Source organism: Cervus elaphus, chromosome 22, assembly GCF_910594005.1.
Source record: "Cervus elaphus chromosome 22, mCerEla1.1, whole genome shotgun sequence".
Lineage (NCBI taxonomy): Eukaryota > Metazoa > Chordata > Mammalia > Artiodactyla > Cervidae > Cervus > Cervus elaphus.
In genome coordinates this window covers 25793830-25814522 of record NC_057836.1, presented here as the reverse complement: position 1 = coordinate 25814522, position 20693 = coordinate 25793830, and the positions used below count along the sequence as shown (strand labels likewise).

At 39.4% G+C, this 20693-nt stretch overlaps 1 protein-coding gene across 2 annotated transcripts in view; it reads right to left on the bottom strand.

Moving 5' to 3' along the window:
• The window catches only part of DERA (deoxyribose-phosphate aldolase), a 111236-nt gene that overhangs the window by 40082 nt on the left and 50461 nt on the right, over positions 1-20693 (bottom strand). For both annotated transcript variants that reach the window (XM_043881379.1, XM_043881380.1), the window contains one exon: positions 8710-8838. In XM_043881379.1, coding sequence (XP_043737314.1) covers positions 8710-8838 — 129 coding nt within the window. The remainder of the gene's footprint in view (positions 1-8709; positions 8839-20693) is intronic.

Sequence of the window (20693 nt, the reverse complement as noted above, 5' to 3'; positions counted from 1 at the left end):
AAAAAAAAAATAAAAATGACATGCATGGACCAAAATGCACCATCAGGAGTTCCTGCCCTGCTGGGAGACCAGCAAACATGGAAAGTCCTCTCTTCAGGAGTTTTTTATTTTGCACTCAACAAAGGATAGGGAGGGCGTGGGTGGGCGAAGGTAAACACTCTGAAATTTTTGCTTGGGGCCTTGAATGAGATGGCAAGTTAATTAGTTTTTACTCTATAAGTGATTTAATTTTCAGGGCTGGTTTAAGGAACTGTAAATAAATCTACACTTTAAATTCTTTACTTTTTAACCTAATACCTATCTATATTCTTATGCTTTCCCCAGTGATAAACTTTCAACTGAAGCAAACTTTTCATAAATTAAATGCTTTTCCTATGAAAGGCAAGATCTTATTTAAAAAAAAAAAAAAACAGGCTGGAACACCACAGGGGTCTGGATGTGCCATCTGGATCAATACTCCTTCAGGATACAAAGATTTGCAGCCTAAGATGAAGGACTCAGTGTGACTTATGACAGTCTTTAGAAAAATAAATCTATACTGTCATTTATACTAGGATTGATTCATATTTAAAATTTTTTTAACTTTTAAAAAAGTCTTAGATGTTAATTTGCTATTAATCACAGCATTTTTTTTTTTAGGGTTTTGGTTTCCTTCAGTCACAGCAAATTTCCCACTGTTTTCTCCCTTTTTTATTTATTTAATGGCTTCCCTTCTATTTTCTTCTCTTTTTCTCAGCTTCATCTCATTGTTTCTGTATTACTTTGATCTTATTGGGTTGCATTTCGAGTATTCCCTCCCCTGGTTCCTACTTTTTTCATTTTTGATTTCCTATACGTTACAAAATCCCAGCCAAGTTCAAAACTCATTTCGCATTCCCTTCAAGGTCTGCTTTTCTCAAGCCCCATATTTTTATGTTTGTACTCTTCCCATAGATCTTCATCAGCAATTCAAACCTGATGACATTATGATTGCATCTTTAGTGCTTTTCTACTCCAGCCTTATTTATCATGCCTGCATTATTTCCAAAGATAAGGTCTAGCATAACTTCAGAGCAGAGCTTGTTAGCTGTTGCGTGTGTGTGAACAGTCCAGGCTACGGAAAGATAAAGCCACGTGCCTACAATCTGGCGTTATTCTTAATGTGTGCATTTGCTGGGCGGAAATCCCTGAGCAGTAGATGACCTGCTTTCGACTTCTCTTTTCTATAAGCATGTTTCCTTTTCTATCTTACTTCCTATCACCTTGTTCTTGGATTGTTTGATGAAAAAAATATGGTGCTCGTTTCTCTTCCCTGATTATATTCCCTTCAAAGTGTTTACTCCTACTTCACCGTCTTCTTTTTTTTTTTGTATTTCTCTCACCACATTTCCACTAATGTAAAAAGTAAGATCCATTTTCTCTTTTTTTTTTGAAATATTTTATTTTAATTAATTATTTATTTATTTGTCAGATTCGGGTCTTAGCTGCAACACACAGGATCTTTGTTGCATCGCATGAGACCTTTCATCACAGCAAACAGACTCTCTAGTTATAGCACAAGGGCTCAGTAGTTGCGAAAGGGCTTAGTTGCCCCATGGCATTCGGGATCATAGTTCCCTAACCAGGGATTGAACCCGAGTCCCCGGCACTGCAAGGCGGATTATTAACCACTGGACCACCAAGGAAGTCCCAAGATCCATTTCACTGACGAAAAATTCAAGGCAAAACGTTTTTTCCTTGGTCCCTTCCTTGCCTCTGGAACTATCTGAGAATCCTAAGAAACCCTTTAGACATCATACCACACTGCTTGGATTGCTCAAGCCATACTTTGTATACATAATCTCCTTGCCAAAGGTATATTTTTTTCTAACTTTTTTTTCAGTTAAAATAGAAATTTGCTCTCAAAACAACATGTTCCAACTCTACAAAGTTGCGACACACCAGGAAAGAGGAATCTAGATCTAATCTAATCTAATTTCATTTTGCCTGTTTTCATTTTTCTTTATCTCTTTCTCATTGATTCATTTGTATATTCCACAATATTTCCTTAGGCTTTCCTAGATGTCAGACATGGTAGCAATCACAGAGGAATACAGATAAGTAAGATAAGAACCTCATTGGCCTCAAGGAGGTTCATAGTTTTATACACACACACACACACACACTATGTATATATAACTATATATATATTTATATAAACACACACACACACATACCCCTAACAGGTAAAACAACTGATGGTGATACTATATGACAAATGCTACTGGTATTTACAACTATCCAAGGAGGAGGATAGTATGAACCATTAGCTTTGCCTTTAAAAGATCATAGAGAAATCTGACAGAGTATGAAAATTTCACTTAAATCTTTAAAACTGGCCATCAGGAGGTAAGAAGGCTACAACAGACAGAGGAAATGATGTAAAGAAGACAGAAATACCTGGGATATTTACAAATAACAATAATGACCATACAAAACAGCAGTAAAGATAACCTTTTTTTTCTTTTAATATTTTCTTTTAAATGTTTGTTTGTTTGTTTGCCTTTATTATTTGTTTGTTTGTTTGCTTTTATTAATTTCTTAGTTGCAGCATGCAGGATCTTTAGCTGGGGCATGTGGGATCTAGTTCCCTGACTAGGGATTGAATCCGGGCCCCCTGCATTGAGAGTGCAGCATCTGAGCCACTGGAGCACCAGGGAAGTCCCTACAATAAAGATACCCTTTTAACTGATTTAATTTAATTCTTATTTTACCATAGAAGAATACCTACCTCGCAGAGTTACGGTAAAGATTAAATATAAGTAAAATCCCTAAAGAGTACCTGTCTTACAGTAATTGCTCAAGAAATGCTACCTATCATTATTGCTATAATACAGATTATATCACATATATCTCATCTATTCAAAATATTTTCTTTCTTTTTTTATTTTTTACTTTAGTTGGTTCTTGGATTTCTGTGGCTCACTGTGGCTGCTGAATAAGTGATCTCATACATGGCTGAAGAGCTGAGGTGGCTGCTACAGCTTTCATCATGAAAGAATTACAAACAATGACAATGATATCCGAGAAGTATACCATAAAAAAAAATGACACATCTAATTATGATTCTCAATGAATCAGATTTTTTTTTTTACAGCTTTCTTTTGTAAGACAGAGTCCAAAGCTGGCAAAACAAATTCAAATGTAAGATTCATTAAACAATTCTACTAATACAATAAGCTTTAGGATCAGCACAGAATAGAGTCCAGCTCAGTATCTTTTATCTCCTATAGCTATACCAGGGCTTCCCTGGTGGCTTAGTGGCCAAGAATCCATCTGCAATGTAGGAGCCTCAAGAGACACGGGTTCAGTCACTGGGTTGGGAAGATCCTCCAGAGAAGGATTCTTGCCTGGAGAATCACAAAGACAGAGGAGCTTGGCGGGCTACAATCCGTGGGGTCGCAAAGAGTTGGACATGACTGAAGTGACTTGGCACACACAGCTACACCAAAATCATATGTGTTACTTCATTTGAACTGAAAATTAGATGAATTTATTTGTTCAAGGGTCACAAATTCTGTAGGACAGAACAAGAGTCCAAGTCTTCTAACTCCCATGACCATGGCTCCTTCCTCTAAAACATTATGAAAGATTCCTCAGTGTTAGTTCCTCACTTGTGCCCAACTCTTTGCAACCCATGGTCTGCAACCCAGGCTCCTCTGTCCACGGAATTTTCCAGGCAAGGATACTGGAGTGGTTCACATTTCCTTCTACAGGGGATCTTCCCAACCCAGGGATCAAACCTGGGTCTTCTGCACTGCAGGCAGATTCTTTACCGACTGAGCTACCAGGGAAGCCCTAGATTAAACCAAAAACTAGGCTACTGATCACTTAGTTGACCAAAAACGTAAACACACTCTAGATAACCAAGTGTTTACTTACAGTGATGTATAACACCAGACTAACATAGTTATATATATTTTTTACCTCTCTCTCTTTAGAGAATTGGGTTTATAATAATAGAAATGGCTATCAAAATTATAAGATAAAAATTATTATGAATGTAAATGACAAACTCCTTCCAAGATTTTTGATGCTAAATCGATGGGAAAACAAAAGCCATGAAGAATTCCAGACATGATAGAATAAATGTTATGAGACTTGCTCTCCCGCTATAAATAGTTATATAAATAACTGTACAACTAAACAAAATATATAAGGCAACTATTTTTAGGCATTGGGAAACTGGCAGCTCAAGACAAAGACCTTAAGGTAATTCAGATATACAAATGAGCAGATAAGGACTTTTAATCAGCTATTACAAATATGTTCAAGAATTTTAAAGAAAATATGATCTCAATGAATGAAAAAAATGGAAAAGAGTAGAAAAATTAAAATTCTAAAAGATAATAAATGGATTATAAAACTAAAAATGTTAATCCGCACAAATTTCAGTGGATGGGCATAAAAGTAAATTTAAGGTAGAAAATAAGGGTCAATGAACTTTAAGAAAGACCCATGTATATTAGCCATTCAGAAAAAGGGGGCTGGGGTTGGAGGGGAGATAAAAATTGAAGTTAACGGGCCCCAGTAAGCTGTGGACAATATCTAACACTCAGGAACTTGGGTCCCAGAAGGAAAAAAAGACTGGGAAAGAAAATATATTTGAAAAAATATTTTTTTAAATGTCTAAAACAACAACCTACAAATCCAAGAAGCTCAATAAACTCCAAGGAAGGATGAATACAAAGAAAATCACACTTAGGCACATCATAGTCAAATTAGTGAAAAATAAAGATAAAATATTGGTGGCCACAGCCAGAGTAAAATGAAACATTACTTACAGGAAAACAGGAAGAAACAGAATTCCAAGAAATGGAATAATAAGGTTAAGTACTGAAATAAAAATAAAACTGTAACCTAAAACTCTATATTCAGTAAACCACCCTTGAAACATGGAGGTGAAAAAAGACATTTTCAAATGAACAAAATCTGAGAGAACTAATCACCAGCAGACTACAGGAAGAATAAGAGAGAAAGAAATCACATGCAAAAGACTGGTTTTACCTAGGTTTCTTCTTTTAATTTCCTTAAAAGACAAATGACTATTAAAAATCACAACACTTTGAGGAGGGGTTTATAAACAAGCAGAAGAAGAATAGTAAAATAATTCTGGGCACTAATGAGGGTGTAAATGGAACTGCTGTAAAGTTTTTATATTTGTGACATATGAAGTGTAAAGAGGAATATAGGTATGCCTCATTTTATTGTACTTTGCATTATTACACTTTACAGATATTGCATTTTCTATAAATTGAAGATTTGTGGCAACCCTTCATCAAGTAAGTCTATCAGTACCATTTCAAGTCTCTGTGCCATGTTTTGGTAATTCTTGAAATGTTTCAAAAATTTTCATTACTATTACATTTGTTATGGCGATCAGTGATCAGAAATCTTTGATGTTACTAAATTAATAGAACAAGTAGACCAAAATAAAACCAAACAAAATCAGATCTAAAATATGTGACCAACCAACTTGAGTTAATTGATATTTACAGAACATTACGACTGACATTGGCAAATAAATGACACTTTTTTCAGTGCACTTGAGGCAGATACTTAAATATGCCATAAAATGGGGTATAAAATAAATCTCATTAATTTCAAAAGGCAAAAGATTCTTAAAATGGATATTCTCTGAGCATAAAAGAATTTTAAATTTTAAGTCAGTAATAATGATATCCATAGAAACATAAAATATTTGGAAATTAAACATTTCATTCTAAATAACACTCCGATAACATTCTAAATAATTAGAAAAATTAGAAAACATTTTTAACTGAATGATAAAGCAAAAAAAGCAAAATATTGGTTCTTTGAAAAGATTACTAAAACTGGCAGATCCCTAGCAAGACTATATTTTCTACCAAAACAAAACAAAGAACAACAACAACAGGAAAGAAAATAAAAATGGTTGACACTGAGAATAAAAAAGGAGAATAACTACAGACCCCACAGACATCAGACTAGTAAGAATATTCTAAACACCTTATATCAATAAATTCAGCGACTCCTATATTTGTACAGTGAAAAACAAGGAAGCAAACTTCTTATACACAGAACGATGTGAATGGATCCCACAGGTGTTACACCTCAGGGCATGTAGGTGAACAAACACAGAAGAAACACACTGTATAATGTTCTGAAACTGGCAAAGCTAATCCATGGTGATAAAATCAGATCAGTTATTGCACCTGGAGCAGAAGGTTAAAAAGAGTGGAACTGACGGCAAAGGGGAACAAAGGCTGTTTCTGGGAAGATGGAATATACAAATTGTCAAAACTCATCATATCATACATGTTAACATTTGAACTTTATTGGATATAAATTTACTTCAATGAAGCTGATTTTGAAGAAAACAAAAAAAAAAGTTTTTAGATAATACAGAAACAGGATGAACTGTGAAGGCAGTACAAATTTCACTTAAAAATTTTTTCAAAAACGACTTCATTTCTATTATATACCTCCGTAACAGAATGAGAAGCAAAAAGTGTGGTCAGGAAATGCTAGATGCTTCCATATACATCTCACAAAGACTGTGCCTTTGAGTCATGATAAGGTCTGGCACAGTGCCTTGGGAGACGGATGAGTTAAAACTGAAAAAGCGATACACCTGAGACCAGAACACTTGGGTTCAGATAATGACTTATATGATCAATTAGCTTTGAGATCTTAGGCAAGTCCCTCCACCTTAAGTTTCTTCATCAGCTACAGGGCTGGTGTGAAGATGAAGGAATACAACTTTGAAGTATCCAGTAAAGCACATTACAAATACAAATTCTACCGCTCACAGTATCAGACACTGTTCAGATGAAAAACGGAAGGAGAGAAACAAGATGGACAGGAGTACGAGCCAACAGGAAGAGACAGGTGATGGCCTGTTTCTAGTCACACTTCTGTCTGTGGGTGCAAAGGCTGGGGTGGAGGGTGGGACAGGCACGTCCAAGCATGAGGACCTAATAATGTTCCTATTTTAAGCAATAGGTACAGGGTTGGCTTGCTCACGCAGAATGAATACACTTTCACTGTGACCTGGATCACACCATTCTGGGCTAACTCCCTGGTTAGCCTCCCAAAGGGAGGCTACCTGTCTACCTAAGATTCCAATGGGCTTTCCCCAGGCTCCTGAGGGTTCCTGCATCTTCTATCATTGGGGACCTTTGGAATGCCAGTATAACTGATGACCCATTCATTACAATGTTCCATTCTTCCCTATCCTTAGGTTTTCAGAGATTTCACTCTAAATAAAATAAGCAGAGCAGAGATCTTTTGGATATAGCAGCAAACCAGAGCAACAGCTTCATTAATGCCTGGTCGGCTGATTTTCAGTACAATTCCAGGGAACCACGCTAGGTCTGAGAGTCTTCAATGAAAAGTACATGAGTAGAAACATCTAGAGGGTGGCTGCGATAGAGGTCTGAATTTAAGAACCGAGAAGTCACGTATGTTCATCCAAACATGGAGCCACTAGCAGGGCGGCTAAATATGCAACACTCCGTCACGGTACAGTATGATAAGTTATCTGACAGAGGAATAATCCACATTGCAATGCAGGGGATGAGGGTCTGATGCCTGGTCGGGGAACTAAGATCTCACATGCTGCGGAGTAACTAAGCCCAAGGGTAGCAACTACGGAGCCGCGCACTCTGGAGCCCACGCGCCACGACCAGAGAGCCGGCACGATACCGCAACGACTGAGCCCCTGGGCCAGAGCGAGTCTGTGCACGACAACGGCAGGTCCTGCGCCACCTGCAGGGCACGGCGGGGAACTGCACGGAGCCCCGCACATGAAAAGGAGGCGACCGCGGAGGCTCTGGCTGGGTCTCCGGAAGGACCTTTATCAAAGCCAAACTGAAGGAATTTATATTGTATCCTGAAAACGAAGGGCCGCCACCGAAGGATTTTAAACAAGCAGTACCGCAACCCAATTAGCATTCCTGAGAGATCATTCTGGCAACAGTGTGGAGAACAGATTGAAAGGGGGCAGAAGCAGAGACTGGGAAACTAGTTAGAAGACCGTTGAAGTGATCCGTGTGGGGAATGAGTGGCCTAAGATAGCAGCACACAGGATGGAGAGAATGTATGAGATACAGCGAAAAACGGAACTCTCAAGACTGACTCACTGATTCCTGCAAGGTGAGAAAAAGGAATCAGTGTCAAGCTTGGGTGTATGAATAGTTAGACCTGCTGTTTGTGAAAACAAAGACTACAAGCTACATTTCAAAAAAAAACAATGACACTGCCCTAAATTTAAGAAGAAGAAAAAAATAAAACACAGACAAAAGCTCAGGCTGCCTTAGACAGGATGGATATGGATCTCTGAAAAAAAAATCAAACACTTAAATTCACAGAGAGGAATAAGTCAGAGTTAAAGAAATTCCTGTCTAACATATGTTGATGAATGAATAATCAAAGACTAACGCAGAAGGCAATTCACTAACAAGAGAGCCATCTACTGCCTTTCAAGGATAATGCAGTGATGAAACGCCACCCAAAAACGCGGAAGAAAGCCAAGTTTGTGTCCATTACCCACTGCACATGTATTCATAAAATAGCTGACCCCTCCCACAGAAAAAAAACAAACCTCCAAGTGGTTAGCACTTTCAGTTAATAGCCAAATGCTTCGACTTACCAATTTCTCTTAAAAGCATCCATTCAATATATACCATCATTTCAATATAAAATGCTTACCTGCCATCATGGCTATCATACTGGCTTTATAGACGTTGGTGAGAGATCCAAGTTCTCCTGTGGCTAAGATGGTTTTGAGATGAGCCTCCCCACAGGCCTTGCGAAACTGACGAATCTCATCATACAGGGCTGAGGAAGGAAATAATTGAGGCCGTTACAAAGCCGGCAAGTGATAACATAACTTGGCAGCCATTTAGAACTGGTAGAACCCATCTCAGATTTAGGAAACATAAACCATTTGTCACTTTCTAAAAAATCACCCCAATTTAATATTGCCTCAAGCATTCTGTTGCAGTTCACCTCCTGTTCTAAGGAACTCCTTCATTTGCTACCATGAAACAGTTTCTATGCCCTGGCCCCAGGTCCCAAGCCACAGAGCTTTTAAAGTATCATTATAAAGACATGCAAATTACAAATAATTTCTACTGCTTCCTTAGGGTGGTTACTTAGGGAAAAAAAAGAAATTCATCTACCATATATACAGGGGTATATCACTTTGAAAACTAAAGAAAAAAAAAATCCTCCGGTCCTTTTGAATTCTCCCATTCACACATAATAAGTTCTCTTGTTGGAATATAAAGCAGGCCTTTCCTGAGAGCTCTGCTAATGAAAATAAAGACATAACAGTTTGCCCCACTCTCTGCCAGGGTATTTGTCTACGCAAACATGAGTGCTAAGTCGTTTCAGTCGTGTCTGACTCTTTGCAACCCTATGGACCATAGCCTGCCAGGCTCCTCTATCCATGGGATTCTCCAGGCAAGAATACTGGAGTGGGTTGTCATGCCTTCCTCCAGGGGATCATCCCGACCCAGGGATCAAATCTGTGTCTTTTACATCTTCTGCACTGGCCGGCAGGTTTTTTTAACACTAGCGCCACCGATATATCGGACTAAAAAGCGTTGAGCCTAGACAGGGAGTGATGGGTGTATGTACACAAATTCAGCTGTGGAGGAATTCAGAGATGCAGCTTTGAATCTATTAACCTCTGACCCCAGTACCACATTTGCCTTCTAGAGCTCTATATAGCACTCTTAAAGCACCTGAATTCAAAATATATATATTTATTTTCTACATACACACACATATATACCCCCAAAACCCATTATATTCAATAAAATTAAATTGAGGGGGAAACATTTCATAGTCAAAGTAACAGAATATTAGCAAGCAAAATCAGTACAAAATAATGAGTATTAAAATTCTGAAAAATTATTTAAGACTGTCTATTGCCAATAACACCAAGCTTTTACCCTGCATCAGGTTGGCCACATCTCATTTCCTGAACTTCGGTTATTGCTACACTACCAGGATTAAAAATAAAATAATAATAATAATAATAAATAATAATAAATATTAGGGTTAGGAGAAGCATTTTCAATGCTAAAATGAGAGTTGTATAATTCACAGGTTTTCTAAAGTACTTAGACTAAAAATCAGTCTTGAGTCAGAAAACTAAGTCAAAACACTCAAGTTTTGGGTGTTTTTATTTTTGAGGCGGGATACGCACCATGCCAGACAGCATGCAGGATCTTAGTTCCCCAACCAGGGATGGAACCCACGCCCCCTGCAGTGGAAGCATGGAGTCCTAACCACTGGACCACCAGACAAGTCCCCAAACCATGAAAGATAAAGATGGAACAAAATTTGTCTTCTCAATTTTAGAAAACCCAAACTTAACTTGAAGCTCGAAGGATTCTATTACAAGACGCATGGAAAAGTACAATGTTTGTTACCTTCAAAAGGTACCCAAGCTTTTTTCAAGAAAGGACTGAATATTTTCACAAATTTCTAACAGTCAGTAGTTATATCAGAAGTGACCTGAGATGCCACATTGCCCACATTACCCTGCATGTCCCACCTAAACCATGAGAACATCATATCACCCACACATCTAATACGACAACATGCAAGAATAGGATAAATAGCAAACGATTATGTGGCAGTAACAATTTATATTCTTTTAACTCATAGAATGAATCTTGGATGAAATAACAGTTCTTGAAAATAGAAAGTTGTCCTCTAAGAACTAGTGACAAGGAAACCTCTTCAGCTAAAAATTCAAGAATGATAATCTGGAGTTAAGTTGTGATCTAATTAAGGATTTTTCTTCCTAGTACAATGAGCAATCCCAAGGGTCAAACAAATGTGGATTTAAAACTCAACTCCATCACTTCCTGGGTGACCTCAAGCAAGTTATTTCTCCCAGCCTCAGTTCGAGCCTTTAAGTGTCAATAATAAAATTTATTTTATAGGTTATTTGAGGAATAAAAGATAAGATATATACAGATAGATAGGTATACACACACACAGAACTTTGTACATTGCCTGGCTTATTGTAAGCATTCAAAAAGTTTTAATCATTAAGTTCAGAATCCTAGTAAAATGAATTTCCACTAAGTGTTGTTGATAAAAGTCAAATCTTGGTTCATGGCCTGACCCAACTTTTTTACTACACTGAAATTTTGTTATATGGATTAGCCCTTACATTCAGTGAGCCATCAGATAAGGCTTGAAAATATTTTGTTACAGTATGTGTGAAAGAGAACTTTGGCCTGTATAACAAAATTCTGAAAACATTGATCCTGAGCATATTTATGAGCAAAATCACCAGCCTTTTTCTAAAATATATTACCTTTTAATATCCACTGAAGTTCTTCACCTACAGTTAAAATTAACCAGAAAACCCAGATATATTTTATGACTCCATTATCAGTCACCTGGAATTCATGCTTTTTAGTCCATGACCTAAACAGAATGAATCAAAAATGGTCACTCTGAGTTTCACTGGATTTAACCAATATGCAACCAGTGCCTTCTGATTCTTTAATTGCCAACTCCTTAAATTATGTTACTGACCTATTTCATCACATAACAAGATCAAGGTTAACCGAGCAAGAGTCTTATATCTTTAAAGATCAACACTGGGAAAGTTATTTGTTTCTGTTACCATTCTGCCCAGAGTCTACCAGGACAATTAAATCAGAAAGCATACCAAATCTGGTCTTTTTAAAATGCAGTCTGTGCTAAGTCGCTCAGTCGTGTCCAACTCTTTGCAACTCTATGGACTGTGGCCCACCAGCCTCCTCCGTCCATGAGCTCCTCCAGGCAAGAATACTGGAGTGGGCTGCCGTGCCTCCTCCAGAGACCTTCCTGAGTCAGTGACTAAGTCCGAGCCTCTTGTCTCCTGCACTGACAGGCAGATTCTTCACCAAAAGCACCACCTGGGAAGCCCAAAATGAGGTCTGGGCTTCATCAAAAGAATGCTTCTACATAATCCTTTGAATTTTACTGAGTGATGCAAAGATGAAGGACAGTTAGAGATTTTCATCAGTAATGCAACATCAGCAATGGCGGTAGATCCAAGAGGCCAGAGTGGTCACCAGTCAGGTTGACCAGTGGCAGCAGCAACGGCACTGGTCTCGTAACAAAACCCTTTCTGTGACACATCTGGCTTATTCTCTGCTCCCCAGTTTTCATGGTCCTGCTTGTGTTCCAAGCCTGCTTCTCCAAGCTTCCTACTGATTCAGTAAGCTACTCCAGATCCTCCTAGTAATAAATAATAAATCCCTTTTCAGCTTATCATGGGGCTTCCCTGGTGGCTCAGACAGGAAGGAATCTGCCTGCAATGTGGGAGACCCAGGTTCGATCCCTGGGTTGGGAAGATCCCCTGGAGAAGGGCATGGCAACCCACTCCAGTATTCTTGGCTGGAGAATTCCATGGACAGAAGAGCCTGGCGGGCTGCAGTCCATGGGATCATCAGAATTGGTTTATTAGTCTTCAACATATGACTCCAGTATGACACATACCCACTGGGGAAGTATGGTATAATGGACAATAGTGTGGGTGCTCTGACTGCCTGGATTTATATGAGAAGCCTGAGCACAGCACCAAAGATAGCCCCCACTCGTCACAGCTAGGGAAAGCCCATGTGCAATAACGAAGACCCAGTGCAGTCATAAATAATTAAATAAAAAGCAGAGGACACTATGACCCACATTTCCTAAAGAATGTAAGATATAACCTCTTTGGGGCATGAGAAGAGATGTCTAGCTTACTATTGTTGTTCAGTCGCCCACTTGTGTCCAACTCTTTGCGACCCCATAGCCTGCAGCATGCCAGACTTCCCTGCCTTCACTATCTTCCAGAGTTTACTCAAACTCATGTCCACTGAGTCAGTGATGCCATCCAACCATCTCATCCTCTGGCTCCCCCTTCACCTCTTGCCCTCAATCTTTCCTAACATCACGGATAGAGAGACAGAGTTGTATGTATGTTTATAGGTGTGCGTTGTATACATTTATGTATTTCGTAGATCTGTCCCCGAGAAGGCATGGAAACAGCAGCAACCCTGTAGCAATAAGCACCCTGCAGCACACAGATCTTGGTTTCTAAACACCAGCCTTCAATGAAAACAAGCAAAGCTCCTTGGGAAAGTGGCTGATTCTAAGTCTGGGGCAGAGAAAGCTAAAAATAAGCCTGAAATATCTTTTAAATAAATGTAAAGAAGGTCTTAAAGAATAACAAAAACATGTCAAAGGGGCAGAGGAGCCAGTGTCAAGCAGCTCCCACCTGCCAAATCTGGGACAATTTGAGTACCAGAATAAATAATGATAGTAATGGATTATAACCAACTGAAAAAAAAAAAAAAAAAGGCATCTATGAGTTCTTGAAGAGAGGAAGAAAGGGAGGGAGAAGAAGGTAATGCTAACTAATGAGTATAAAAGAAATGATGGAATCAGAAAAAATCACCACTTGCCAACTATCAGAGTATAACTGAAGATTTATCAATGAACACTTAAAACTGCTGAGTAAAAGTTAGATGAAGAACAAGATATTAACCATATCTCCATTCATAGTGGATGTTAATTACTTATTAAAATACAAAATATTTATTAATTTTATAATGGAGAAACTTGGCAGAAATGATCTTAGCCAAGTAAAAGTGTAACACCATCAATAATGGAACAGATCAACATTTCGGGACTCCTGAAAGCAGAGGACATTGAGAAGAACAGAGCAAAACTTCAGTGGTGGTCCTATCAAAAATACCTACATGAATCTAATCATGAAAAAACATTTAACACACGCAGATTGAAGTACACTTTACAAAACAGACCCCAATTCTTCAAACACAAGAAAAGACTGAAGACTATTCCAGATTGAAGAAGCCTAAAGGACATGTGGGCTTCCCAGCTGGCTCAGTGGTAAAGAATCTGCCTGCCAATGCAGAAGATGCAGGAGATCTAAAGGTAACATTAATAACATTAATGTTAATTTCCTGATTTTGATGGTTTCCTGTGGCTTCATATGAGTGTCCTTGTTTTTAGGAAATACACACTGAAGTACTTAATAGTAACGTATCAATAGGTCAGCAACTTAATCTCAAATAATTCAGAAAAAATATATCTATATCTATTGATCTCTCTCTCTGCATACATGTATAGAGAGACAGAGATAGAAAGAGGGAAGGCAAAAAGATAAATGGGGTAGAAGTTTATAACAGGAATTTGAGTGAAGAATAAACGGGAGTTCTGTGTGCTATTTTTGTAACCTTTCTGTAAGTTGTAAATTATTCAAAAATAAAAGTTAAAAAAACATATGTTTATTATAATGTTGTAGTTTATTTAGCATCCAGGTAGTTTTCTCAAGGGAGGGCTTTTGAGACAATCAACTATTCTACCGTTTTTTTTTTTTTAAATGTGTGATTATATATGGTACATATTATTTTGTAACCTGCTTTCCTTCCCTTTGATATATCATAGACATCTTTCCAAACTAATAAATTCATGTCTGTAGCACAATTTTTAATGACTGCACAATCTTCTACTGCATGGTCATAAACAATGTATTCAACCATCTGTTACTGGATATTCAAAGTTTCAGATTATTTGCTCTTATAAACAATATTTAAAAAATAAAAAAATAAACAATACTTCAGTAAACCCCTTTATGATTAAGTCTCTGCATATATCATGACTTGTTCCCCAAAGCATTTATTAATTAATTTTTCTCCTCACATTCTTTTTATACACTTTTACTGTTAAAAATTCAAACATTACAGAAACTGAAAATTCCCCATTTAAAAAAAAATAGAACAATTCTTGCACGTACCAGAAAAATAATAATTTGGAAAGCTATTATAAAAGATGACTGACAAATGAAAATGAATTCAAACACCACGACTGCAAATTAGTCAGAATAATGCAAAATTTAACAAAACACACACGCCAGAGCAGTGGCTGGCAGAGTGATGTCACATTAAGAAACCTGATAATAAATGTTTTGACTTATAATGAGGTTTTCAGGAGTAGCAAAAGTGGGTGTACTAGAAACCCAAGATGGATTACACTGCAGATGCTTAATCAATGTAACGGCACCACCATCAGAGGCGTGGCCTCCTGTCTGTCCCCCTTGTCCCTCCTACTGCTGCCACACTCAGAAGACATGGAGGTCATAACCTGACCTTCTGCTTGTCCCTGCCAGCGGGAAAAACAAGTGGCTCAGCCTGGCAGGATTTAGAGAATTCAGCCACTCTGGGAAAGGCCTGGATGCTGACCCAAGGGGACGGAGGAGGTCACGCTGCATTGGTTTTAAAGAGCATCCAAAACAAGGTGACCACTGGCTCCCTGTGCCAGCAAGAACTTGCATCTCAAGAATTCAACTTTTCTCTATCTAAAAGTCTCTTCTTCCTCTCCAGCTCCCACCTAAAGGGAAAACAGATTCTTCATCTTGAGGCTGCTGGCAGCCTGTTAAGCTTTCTGGAAAAAGTACTACTGTAGACATAGAAAAGGGCTAGCCAGATGGCTCAGTGGTAAAGAATCTGCCTGCCAATGCAGGAGACACAGGTTCGAACCCTGGGTCAGGAAAATCCCCTGGAAGAGGAAACTGCTATTTCTGCCAATACTGCAGTCTTCTTGCCTGGGAAATCCCATGGACAGAGAAGCCTGGCGGGCTACAGTCCGTGGGGCTGCCAAGAATTGGACACGACTGAAAGCCTGAGCACAAAAGCATACAGACATAGAAAACTATGCTGGTAAAGCTTTCGTGTATAGAAATTATGATTGAAGTTAAGAACCCAAGTGTTTAAAGACTATATCACCCATCTAAAAGCCACAAAGTAGATTTCCCTTTATATTTCATGCTATTCAAAGGCACTTAAAAATAATTGTTAACGAACATATCTAAGCAATTATTTTTTGAGTACCAGAAAGATGTTCAACACTGTGCAAGAGTGGCCTGAAAATCACTCTTAAGATAATTATATGTACAGTAAAACACTTAATATAAAATTACACAGCAACCTTCTAATCTAAGGAAGTCACAAAATGTTCAAGAACAGTTTTCATCCACTAAGGCAACTAATTAATCTTGAAAGACTAAAACAGAGATGAACCTAAAACACTAGGTAGTAAAATAACAACCTACAAGAGATAAAACACACACATTTTTGTCAATAGTATTTGAAGTTTTGAAGAATCATAGCATAAAAACAAAAACCATAAAAGCATACAGCAGTCGTAAGTATCTCCAGAGGGTTTCTGTTATAAACAACCCTCAAAACAGAAAGTCCAGGTTATAGATTATGTGATTCCTCCCCCCAAAAAAGTGTCTATAGATTTAGAGATTGCTTTTCTCATAAGATATTATGATTAACAGCTCTACAAAACAAAGAAAAACCCTAACTTCTTTTAGGAGATATTCTTTCTACCACCCTTCTTTTGTAAAACTAAGCAAATAAGAAAAATAAATTGGGGGAATACATGTAACTCCATGGCTGATTCATGTCAATGTATGACAAAACCCACTGCAATGCTGTGAAGTAATTAGCCTCCAACTAATAAAAATAAATGAAAAAAAAAAGAAAAAGAAATTGTACCATCCTAAAGCTCCTGAGAGTCTCGAGGCATGTACTCCACAAACCAAGTTTAGGAGAGCTGATGAACCGAACAGGGTAGGGACATCCCTGGTGGGCCAGTGGTTAAGAATCTGCCTTGCAATGTAAGGGATGAGGGTATGATTCCTGGTTGGGGAACTAAGATTAAGACTTAGTTGCCCAATGGCTTGGGGCAACTAAGTCCACACGCCATAACTAGACAGACTGTGCACCTCAACAAAGATCCCATGTACTGCCACGAAGCCAACACGGCTGAATAAATAAACTAGTAAAAGAAAAAAATAACAAAACAACTGCCAAAAAATGGGGCTGAACAGGGTCAAAGGTAAGTGAGGCTGTGGATACAGAAGACAACGATAATCCCAGATGTGATTCTGAACACATAATGCTCGGAAAATGTCCCAGACGCAGCCACCTTTAGAGTCACAGGGGGCCCCTGGAGACTGCCTGCAATACAGGAGATGCTGGTTCTTTCCCTGGGCCAGGAAGATCTCCTGGAGAAGGAAATGGCAATCCCCTCCAGTACTCACGCCTGGGGAATCCCAGGGACAGAGAAGCCTGGCGGGCAATAGTCCATGGGGTCTGAAGAGTCGGATACGACTTAGTGGCTAAACCCCCAGCACCTGCTCGTGCTTCTGTGTGGAATGGGTTTCCAAAAACTAGTAACACCAGCTCTAGGTCCTGGAAGATGCTTGAATCTGATAGTCTTTCCATGTCACTGGTAATACATTAGGTAAATACATGCAGCAGAGAGTGGTCATAAAAAAGTTTAAAAAAATTGAAAACCTCTGTATATTTACAGAGCATGGAATGCATTTAACTTTCAAAACCTGCTCAGTAAGATTTATGATGTGATGAACCTCTTCTGGTGAATTCTTTCTTCAAAGAACTGTTTAAGGAATGCCACTGAGGTGTCAACCTCAATATCATCATTAAAAAATACCATATTACAAGGACTTATCATGGGAATAATACACACAGACAAGGAACAATACCAAATACAAAATCACAGGCCATTATAGCTGGAAATGCCCGTAGAAAATCCTTATGTCTTACCCCCTCACTAGTAACTTATTATTTTATTTTTTGGCCACACGGCACATCATGTGGGATCTTAGCTCCCCAACCAGGGATCGAACTAACATCCCCTGTACTGGAAACCTGGAAGCACAGTCTTAACCACTGAACCACCAGGGAAGTCCCTGGTAGCTTATTTAGATGGAGGGAGGCAGACAGAAGAGAAGCGCTCACAGACCAGGTGTAAATTAGCTAAATGATAAATACTAAAACCTACGTCTCTAGAATTCTTCTTCATCAACTCAATGCCTCTGCTATGTCGTTACTTCCCTTGGCAACACAGACCTTCATCAGGAGGAGGGGGAGAGACAGGAAACCACAGTGGGCATGGAGAGATTCATCTGGGCCAAGCAAAATGATGACCAATTTGTGGACATCATCTAATTTAATCCCTATTACTAATATAAGCCCATGAAGCAGATGCCACGATGCCTGTTTTACAGAAAAGGAACAGAAGGTAGAGAGAGGCTAAGTGACTTATCTAAGAGCAAACAGCTACTAACAATAGCACCAGGATTCCAACCAGGGTTTGTCTAATGCAGACTTTGCAAAGACCCAAAGATTTCCAGTCTCCTGGAGCAATCCCCCACCTTCTTGCTTGCGTGCATGCTAAGTCACGTCAGTTGTGTCCGACTCTTTGCGATGCTATGAATCACTCCTCTGTCCATGGGAATCTCCAGGCAACCCTACTGAGTGGGTTGCCGTGCCCCCCTCCAGGGGATCTGCCCAACTCAGGGATCAAACTTCTTGTCTCTCATATCTCCTGCAATGGCAGGTGGGTTCTTTACCACTAGCACCACCTGGGAAGCACCCCCACCCTTCTTACTCCACAGTGTATTTGTCCTGGGCACTTTCTGGGTCTGACTATGACTCCAGTGATGGTTGGCTCATCTGACCCACCTCTCTCTGGGTCCAGCACAGGACAACTACTCTCTTCACCTAAGGCACATTCTTCCCAGGGAGAGGAGAACTAGCCTCCCAAGAGCACAGAAGTAGATGTCTTTCTGGCTAAACTCAACAGAGTAACACTGTTCCTTAAGCCTCCTGTTGACAGCCAACTGCAGAACCAGGCTCAATAAACAACAAACACATGGGAAATATGATTTGTATTAATTAATGAATATGCAAATTCAAGAATGCTTCAGTTATGCGGCACCTAATTTCCAAGTGGTACCAGTGGTAAAGAACCTGCCTGCCAATGCAGGAGATGCAAGAGATGCAGGAAGATCCCCTGGAGGAGGAAATGGCAACCCACTCCAGTATTCTTGCCTAGAGAATCCCATGGACAGAGGATCCTGGAAGGCTACAGGCCATAGGGTCACAGAGAGTCAGACACAACTGAGCATGCATGCCTAAACTATGTAGAATCAAGAACTAGAAGCGTGTTTTCTTTTTTTAAAAAAAAAAGTTGCTCCAAGTTAGTGCTTCTCCTTAGGAATATATGGGATGGCTTGGGGGGATGTGGAATCCAAATGATCTGGAGTGACTTTCAGTGTAGACCCTGCTCCTCTCTAAACCCAGCCCCCAATTCTGACAGTACACAGAATCGGGGACATGTCCTGGATTCTGTGAGGCAGGGGTCTGAGGCAAATAATCTGAGGATGTCTGAGAACCACCAAGACATTCCACATCCTGCCCAGTCAGAACTACTTCCCGAGCAACAAGTTAGATGGTGTCCATTTCTCTGCCCAGATGGAAAGGAGTGAGGGAAGGACAGTGAAATGAGCTGACAGTAAAAAGCCTAAGAGCAAAGGACCAGGCACAACGACAATAACAAAGATGTTTCAACAAAAATATATTTGAACTGTAAAAAAAAAAGCACAGCAGCCTGGACCATTAGCTATGGGACCGTCAGCTATGGGACCGTCAGCTATGGGACCATCAGCTATGGGACCGTCAGCTATGGGACCATCAGCTATGGGACCGTCAGCTATGGGACCATCAGCTATGGGACCGTCAGCTATGGGACCATCAGCTATGGGACCGTCAGCTATGGGACCATCAGCTATGGGACCGTCAGCTATGGGACCATCAGCTATGGGGCAAGTCATCTCCCAGACTTCAGCCCCTGAGAGCATCACTGTGTTCCAGAATAATACACAGGCTGACCTCAGTGATACTTTGGTTCAGTTTCATATCACCGCAATAAACCAAGTAATGGAATAAAATGAGTCACGTGAAATTTTTGGCTTCCCAGTGCATGCAAAGTTATGCTTATGCTATACTGTAGTGTATTAAGTGTACAGTAGCATTATCTCTAAACGAAACAGTGTACATACCTTAAAGTAAGAAATACTTTACTGCTAAAAAATGCTAACCATCATCTGAGCCTTCAGCAAGTCACAATCCTTGTATAATAGTAACATCAAAGACTACTGGTCATAGATCGCCATCATATAATAATAATAACAATGAAAAAGTTTGAAATAATGTAAGAATTTCCAAAATGTGACCCAGAGACATGAAGCAAATTAATGCTGTTGGGAAAACAGTGCCTACAGACTTGTTCAACTCAAGGTTGCCCCAAACTTTCCGTTTGTAAAAATCTGTGACGTGCAATATTGGAGCAAAGCAAATCAAATGAGGTGCCTGTAATCACTGATACAACTGTTATGAATGACCTAAACAAAAATAAGCTGTATTTAATAGAACAAGTAAATGAAGTCGGGGAAATGAAAATATTAATGGATTTCTAAAATGGCTGGATTCTCTGCTATGGTGAAGATTCACTGATTTTTTTTAGGCTGTGCTGAGTCTTAGTCGGTACACTGGCTTTTCTCTAGTCATGGCAAGCAGGGGCTACTCTCTAGATGCAATGTGAGGGCTTCCCATTGTGGTGGCTTGTCCTGTTGCGAAGCATGGGTTATGGGGCACACAGGCTCAGTAGTTGTAGCCCACGGGCTTAGTTGCTCCAAGGCATAGAATCTTCCCAGATCAGGGATCAAACCCATGTCGCCTGCACTGGCAGATGGATTCTTTACCACTGAGCCACCAGGGAAGCCCAGATTCACT